The 8,993-nt window shown below is 27.6% G+C and overlaps 1 protein-coding gene across 1 annotated transcript in view; it reads left to right on the top strand.

The window, feature by feature from the left end:
* Positions 1-1,638: 1,638 nt before the first annotated feature.
* Positions 1,639-8,993, top strand: part of LOC111628801 (zinc finger protein 226-like) — a 48,052-nt gene continuing 40,697 nt past the window's right edge. Inside the window, exon 1 of the mRNA XM_023372646.1 lies at positions 1,639-2,102. Within this exon, the coding sequence (XP_023228414.1) occupies positions 1,866-2,102 (237 nt within the window). The 5' untranslated portion in view covers positions 1,639-1,865. The remainder of the gene's footprint in view (positions 2,103-8,993) is intronic.

Here is an 8,993-nt window from a genome sequence, read left to right as displayed (position 1 = left end):
TAACTCGCTTGAGAAGAACCCGGCTATTACACGCGATGATAAAATTGACATAACTACGCGGTAAGTCACGAACACCAACAAACAAAATGGAAGTTTTGGTTAGAAATAAATACTTTTTCTTGCCGTATATCTAATAATAGACAGATGTCATCCTCTCCAGATGTCTTTTTTATTTTTCTGTCAATAGCCGGACGTGTTCAGCAGCCATCTTGTATTTCCTCGCGCGCGTGGGATTGTGGGATCTCTCTTATGACTGAATCTAGTTTCAAGAACTCTCTCCAGTCGATCGCGATTTAGCCTCGTTTCAGTCGAGATTGAAACGGTCGAGAGCGTTCGCACCACGGAACTCTCTCTCCGACCTTAGTCACAATCTAGATCGAAATGCTCGGTGCGAACGGGGTATTATACCCTGTTCGCCTAATGTAACCACCATCGACCGTTTCAATCTCGACTAAAACGAGGTTCACTCGCGATCGACTCGAGAGAGTTCTCGAAACTAGATCCAGTCATAAGAGAGATCCCACAATCCCACGCGCGCGAGAAAATACAAGATGGCTGCGGAGCATGTGTCGGGCTATCAACAGCGAAATAAAAAAGATATTGTATTTTGAGAGACGATGACATCTGTCTATTATTATAATAATACCTAATGATAAAATAAATGATTTAGAAAAGTTTTTTCTTGAGAAAAAGTCATAAGGAAAGCAGTTAAACCTGCTTTTCCTATGACTTTTTCTGATTAAAAAAATGCCAATTTTTATGTTTATAAAATATTTTGAATGAAAAATATTAAAATATGTACAAAATAAATTATTTTGAACACTTTTTTTATTATTTATCAAAAAAATATAGTTCTGGCATAAACAATGTTAAATTTTAACTGATTTAATTTTGCAAACGCATCTTTTTTATTTATATCGATATCTTAACATCAGTTTTTGCACTAATGTTGCTAATGCACCATTTGAGTGAAAAAAAATTGTTAAGGAAAAATTTTCTGTTAGCAAATCCTTTGTTAAATATTTCAAATATCACTATTGCATATACACATACATATACAATGTTAGTTTCCTAGTAATATAAATAATTATAAGTTGATTTAATGTGGCATATTTTCTCTTAAAATGTCTACTATTCCATTTATATATTAATGAAGATTTTTAAGTTTTAATTGCATTTAAAAATTATAGTGGAAAAATTTTATTTAACTTAGATTTTTGATAATATTTTTAAGATAATTATAATGGCGCATACTGTATTCAATAATTCTGTAAAATTTAAATTTGACTTTTAATACTTTTTATTGTTTGTTGTCCATAACGTCGTCTTAGCCTATGCTGCCTTCCCTTATCCTTGGTCAAATGTTTTTTTTTGTGATTTGATACATAAAACTAATATTGTTTATATGAAGCATTATTATAAAATGTAAAATGAAGGAGTGAGTATCTTAATGTGAGAAGCTGGAGTTGGACAGCTAAAGACAATCAAACTTTATTATAAAGTAGAAGCTTCATCAGTAAATCAGTAAAAATGTTATTTTAGAATTTTTACATACAAAAAATGGAGCAACTAAAAAAATATTCACATTCAATAATTTTTATTAATTAAAATGAATACTTTTTTAACTTTTGCAGGAAACTACAAATGAAGAAACAAATGTTAATGATATACATATTAAAAATTTGGGTGCAAGAGAATTAGGAATTACAAAAGAACAACAAAAGTGGACATGTTCTCAATGTACTTCAGAATTTTTTGACTGTATAGAATTTGCCAGACATTTACAAAATCATTATAAGCCAACAAGCAATAAAAGAGGTAGGAAAAGAGCAGAAGAAAAATTATTACTGAAAGAAAGACACTTTATGAAAAGAAAAACAATCATTAAAAATTCAAAACCTAATGAAAAACAATCTGAACTTAGAAGTGAAAATGAAACATCAGAAAATAATGAGAAAGAAACTGTTAACAATATGGAAAATAATACTCCAAAGGATAATTTAGAAAATGAAACGAATGAAATGGAACAGGAATCTGTTCATTCATTACAAGGTGATAGTGGAATTGATGTAGATATGGAGAAAGAATTACCAGAAGTCCAGGTAATTAACCATATTTTTTTATATTATTTTATAATCTTAACCCATTTTTGCTGTGGTAATATTTTAATTTGTTTTCACTTAGCATTCAAATCTTTCAGTTAATCTTCAGAGAGATCATTTTTATTCTAAATATTTCAAATTTAATTTTTTATTTAACATTTATTTATTATTATTATTATTTTTAATTCTTTAATCTTAATTTTATATTTTGATTTTAAATTTTAATTTTGTTTGTTTATCTCATGTATTCTTGTTTTATTCATCTGCAACATTTCTTTATTCTTGATAACAGACAAATAAAAAAGAATGTGCAAGATAAGCAAACAAAAAGAAAATTTAAGTTTGAAATATGGAATTAAGATAAAGAAATTTGAAATATTAAAAGTAGAAACAATTGCTCTGAAGATGAATTGTGAGACTTAATGTTAAGCAAAGAGATTTTTAATATAAAAAATACTGTCTAAACAGAAGTAAATCAAAAATAGAATAGTTGGTGTAATAACTACAACAATTATTCTATTCTTTAGAGCAGTGGTCAGCAACTGGTGGTCTGTGGAGAAATTTGGACATTGATCAACTGAAGGTTACGCAAAGTATTACGAAAGAAATGCAAAATGCTTAGTTCTTTTTTCACTAATTGGGGGTTTTTATTCAAATCTAAAACCAAATACAAAGTGACCATTATCAATAAGTAATAAAAAATAAACAATATTGTAAGTGCGATTGTCGTCCTTTGTGGAAAAGCACTAAGAATCCATAAACTTATTTCAAACAAGCAGCAATGAACTTTAGGCTTGCATTAATTTGTTATAATTAAACATGTAAGTTTCATATTAATATAGTAAAACTGAACTTTTATGATCATTATTCTGCAGATTTTGTATCATTTAAAAAATTCATGATAGTAGTCCGCAGGATCCAAAATTGTGAGTTTAGTGGTCCGTGAGGTCAGAAAGGTTGCCAACCACTGCTTTAGAGAAATGAAAAAATAAATANAAATTATTTTAAAAATAAGAATTAATTTTAAAACTTTTAAAAACAGATATTTTCAAAAGATGGTCATTTCAATATTCTTGATACAACTGATGAAAATAGATGCAATTGGATGTGTCTTTTATCAATTAAAGATGAAGAAGATAAAAATTTTATTGCCTACCAACTAAACAAAAGTATTTATTTTAGTACAACAAGGGATATAATTGCAGGAGAGGAATTGAAAGTAGGATATTCAGTTCCCTATGGGAAAAAAATAGGTAAGAACTGCTGCTGTCATTGTTACTTTTTAAATAAAACAACAAATATATATCAAACATTTAAAAATGATATATTTTTACATAGTTCCTCAATTCAAAGACACATTTTTTTCTTAAAACTCATTTCTATTTTAGACAAATAGAAATGTATCTTACTTTCCAACTGCAAACAACAATCAGTAGTCATTGCAAATAGATCATTTGGTGCATTGTGTACCAACATTCTGCTTAATGTAACATAAGTTCTGCTGGTAACAGATATTTATTTCAAATTCCTTTTTAATGTTTAAAATGGCTTTAAGATGACATTATGTTGCTTGCAATAATTTTTCTTTTAACATGTACAATAGAGCATGGAAATAAAGTTATAAAATATTATCTATTTTGTGTCATTTTATATTGTTTTACTAACCTGTTACTTAAAAAACTTTATTAAGTCAATTATGTTAAAATTTCTCTTTCATTAAAAAAAGATCTTAAAATTTAATTTTAAAATGATGTGTCTCAGAATCAAGGAAATATGATATTTATTTTTTATAATTTTTTGTCACATTACTGAAAGTTAGTGAATTCAAGTAAAAAATATTGAGTATTATATATTGTTTAAATACTAATTATTTTTTTAACATTTTTTAAACAAAAAAAATTATAAGAAAGAAAAATTTAAGAAATTTATTAAATAAACCTTAAAATCATTAAAACTTTATAATTAATTAAATAAAGAATCGCAGCAACTTCTAGCAGTCTACAGTAGAAGTTTCTTATTCACACATTCTTTATTTGTGTGTTTCATATATTTATGATATTTGAACCACATAGTTAATAGTAAAATGATAAAATCATAGTTTAAAATGCAAGCATTCAAAATTTTTATTAAAATATAAATACTTTTAAACTTATTGGTTCATTGTCAGCTACAGAAATAAATATATATCTGAAATACTGGATGAAATGACAGTTAACACTCCAATCACCTTTAAAATTTAGCAAAACAGAAATTTAACTCAACTAATGTAATGCATAACATTTGCAACTAATTGTATTTATGTTCCATTACATTTAAATAGTAGTTTGAATTTTTGTTTGTTCAAATTTTTCAAATAGCCTGATGAATAACCATTTAATATGCTTGAAAAAATTAGTTAATTTAATTTTTGTTTTGATAAATTTTAAGGGTGTTTTGTGTATTAATTTACAAAAATAAATTAAATCAAAGGACAATTTAGAAGAAAACTAAAACTATTTAAACTGATTTTTTTTACCATTTTACTATTAAAAAATTATTTTACAAAGTTAGTTAATTATAATAGAAATCTANATATTAACAGTAACTTCTAAACAAAAAAGACTACTGGCAAAATATCAAGAAGACCAAAGAAATTGAGGTCTTTAAAGATAAAATTGAAGCACTAGATTGTTTACAAGAAAGAAATTCAGCAGCTATGATTGTTCATGATTTCATCAGAAATGATTCTACCACAAGGTACAGTACATTATAAAATGATTAGAAAATTTAACAGCAAAATTTCTTTATTTGAAAAACATGTTTTTATTTTCCTGTATTTGTCGTTTTCACATTCTCAGAAATTTTATGGAATATAATCTCTGTGAATATGAAGCTTCTACTGTATAGTTTTATTTCCAAAAAAAAATAAAATTTCAAGAAAATATTTGTTATTGGTTTCAAGAAAATATTTGCTGCTGTGCAAAATTTGGTGCAAAAGTTTATAAATCTGACATAATAAAATTACCAAATAATAATTTAATTAAAACGTTTTGGGGATTAGAATTGAGTAGTTATTTAATTACTATTTGAGAATTTGGATTACAGATAAATGTTATTATATATTGATAACTTTTAATAATTAGTGAAATTTGTAAATTTACTAATGATTAAGTTATCAACTCATGACAATAAGGCACAAATGTAAATGTTTATTTTAATTTTATTAATTAATTAATTATTTTTAACATTAGTAAATTTAATTCTGTATATTTAGAAATAAAATAAAAGTTGTTTTTAAATATTGGTAATTTCTTAAATCAATGATATTAATATATATTTTTTTATAATAATTTAAATTTTATAATTGTAATATTATGTAAAATATATATTTATTTTCCAGCATTATTGGAAACAAAAAAACCATTAGAAAATTGCAATAAACAATCAAATGATCAAGATAAAAATAATAGTGAAAATGTAAGTGCGCCTGTTAAAAGAAAACGTGGAAGGCCACGTAAAATTATACTGTCACCTCAATTAGATAACAAATCTGTCAAGAAGCCTGAGGTATGTAAATGTGATTTATCATTACATAATACAAAAGTTTGATAGGAGTACAGTGGGTGATTGGTTAATGAACATAATCTGTTCCAAGACTTTGTTCGCTATCTGAATTTTTCGTTAACCAATTATCAATTTACCATAGGTTTGTATGGGAATTTGATTAATTTGTTCTGGAGACCCCAAAAAATAAAAAATACAGTAGATCCCCCCCTATAAAACAGGTTCATATAGTTCGGATTCCTATATGACAGCGAAAAAATTGCGACTGTATTCGTATAAACACACTAAAAGAGACTCGTATAATTCAGTGAAACGTCATCACCGACTCATGTCGCAACAGGATTGGTCGAATCTAGACCAATAGCGGATATTGCACAAACCATTGAGTTTAAATGAGCAGCAGACCTACTAAAAACCATTTATTATTTAACGGCCATAAAAATTATTTCTATTAATGATGTCTCCAAAGTTCAACGAATTTTTCGCAGAAAAATAACTTATCAGAAAATGTGCCTGCCATTTGCTCCACCACGAAAACAAGCTTAAGCAATGGCGTCGTCGAACGGTGCACACTCAGTAAGTAATCCAACAATTTTTTGTTTATAGCATAGTTTATATGTATTATTTCCAAAAAATTATACGTGTTTTGGAAATGTTAAGTCAAATTAGTCTAGAATCGATTAATTTTATGGAAGAAAACCTTTCAAACAGTTGTAGTCCGTAAACTGCATACATGCCAGGCTGTGATTAGCTCATGTATTTAAGGAAAATGGATTTCATAAAAACCGGAACATATCTACCGTGTTATAGGGGGTCGACTGTACATACTTTCTTACTACATTTATTTATATGTAATAATAAAAATACATATATACACAGACTTGCATTTTTATTAGTCATGTTTTTTTGTTTGTGGGGGTTAAATTATGTGTCTAATGTCGATTGCTTTTCTCTCTTCTTCAGGATTTTCAGAATTAATAGCATTGTAATTGTAGAGATCCCCAAGACTATTAACCTCAACCTGGTTTGTATGCCATACTAAGACTGTTGATCTGACATCCCCCACTTCTCCAAAAGTTCTTTAATTAATAGCAGATATCGGTATTAATCCTTTTTTCAGAATAAAACATATCTTGCTGAGTTTCTTGATTTCTTCATTCAAGAGTTCTTGGCGTTCTTCTGTTATCAGATATGTTTCAGGTTCCATTATGAGCTCTTCAATGTTCTTTATTTCTCAGATGTGATATTTGTTACTCCTTTAGCTGCTTGAGCCTTCTTGATATACAGTATCTTTCTTAGATAAGATTGAACTGTGCCCTACTGTAGATTTGTTCAAGCCATACTGCCCAGCAACATCAGACATCTTCTGCCCACTCTCTACCTTTGCTATTATACTCTCACCTTTCGAAAATAAAAACCAACACAAAACTTAATGAGTGCTCGCCCGACAGTCTTGCGAATACTATAAAAGAATTGTTTGTCACTAAAATAAAAGGCTGGAATTACAAGGAAGTATTTCAAAGTTTGAGGAATACTATCTGATCAGTATATATCAGGTTGAGTGTCGACGTTGACGTCTCCCGCGCTCTGAAAAGTTTTGAATTGTTACCTGAAGACAAAGGAAAATCAATCAGTATTTGCTATTTCTGTCACTTCTTTTTACGTTTGTTCAGTGAAGTTTTCGTTGTCCGATCATAAAAATCTATCGTGAAAGTGTTCGTTTTCATTAACTGATCTGTTCATTAACCGATCACCCACTGTATATTAAATTATTACAGTGAAACCTCATTAATACAAAGTTGATTGAACTTAAAAATGAATGAATGGCATTTTATATTAACAATGTTTGTATTAAGCAAATTTTATAAAATTTGATGATCATACCATCAAATGGCAAAATTCAAATATTTTCCCAATTATTTCACTGTTTTATCTTGTTTTGATATGTTTAAAAATAAACTTATGTGTTGTTCTAAAGATACACTTTATTCAGATCACTTAAAGAAAGAAATTGCTGTAATCATTGTAATTTTTCTTTTTATATTGTCTACTTGGACTTTATTTAGCAAAGGTAAAACAAAATATCTTTATTTTCACCTGGTGAAAATAAAGATATTTTATAATCAGAAATCCTCTCTTTGCTAATCAGAAACTACACCAGTATAGTAAGTCCTATTTATAAACAAAATCCAAGTGGGCAATGTTTTCTTTTTTCTTTTTATATTAAGGACATAGAAGTAAAAAGAATTACTGTAGAAATATTCTTACGGATGCATATTTTTATAGTGAAAAACAATTTTAACATTGGTTAGAGTTGATGGAATGATGATTAAAGCTATTGGATATAACATGCTGATCTAGCTGCCAAATTGAATTTATTATCTAGATATGCATGAAGCTTTACAAATTTAAAAATAACTTATTTGCTTAAATTTCAATGAAAACAGTTTATTTTTAATTTTAAAATTACAAAATAGTTACAGTATTTAATATTGTAATTCAGTTGCTTCATTATTTCCATTATTAAAGCAATTAAAAATAAGAACTATTTAACAAAACTAAAAACTTTAATTGAAAATCTCCCAATCCTATTAACTTTCAGTTTCCAATGTACTGTACATGTCAACTATCTTAACTAATCATTCAGCATTTTTGCAGTGCATAAAGCACCAACTACAATAGGAAGTGCATCAATTTTTGAGTTGGAGTGAACATCATTAGTGTAGCATATTCCTTCATTGCTGCCAACAATAACAACATTGATCTTATAAGTATTGTAGTCTATTTTAAACACTCCCTGGTCTTATGGCTTGTGTAACTTTTTGGAAGCAGTATGCTTTGTATTAAACAATATAATTCTTATTGAATTCATGGAACCATGACATGCTTTGTATTACATATTAACTGAATTCATTAACATTGAAATGCCTATCCTCATTCATAGGACTGCAAATCTGCTTTGCATTAATATCAACTTTGCACAAATAAATAACATAATAATGTGGTATAATTAACAAATACAGTCAAAGACTGTATTTGTTAATTATGACAGATATTAATTTATTTCTATCAAATTTTTACATTGTATGTATTACATTGAATTAATATTATATACACATACACAAATACATACATATACATAGTAGTGATATTCAGCGGGTTCACACAGGTTCGGCCAAACCTGTTGTTAACATTTTCAAAGTTTTCCGAACCCATTGTTAAACACACGTAACATGTCTCAGTTGTTTTGTTTCTTTTAAAAAATATATTAAAATATACGTATTATACTCTGTAACACTACTAAACTAGAGCCTTATACCCTGTTCGCCTAGTGCAACCTCCATCGAC

Source organism: Centruroides sculpturatus, unplaced genomic scaffold (genome assembly GCF_000671375.1).
Source record: "Centruroides sculpturatus isolate CEXI.00-Female unplaced genomic scaffold, Cexi_2.0 scaffold590, whole genome shotgun sequence".
Taxonomy (NCBI): Eukaryota; Metazoa; Arthropoda; class Arachnida; order Scorpiones; family Buthidae; genus Centruroides; species Centruroides sculpturatus.
Note: the sequence above shows the minus strand (reverse complement) of the source record. Positions and strands in the feature narration are given on the sequence as shown.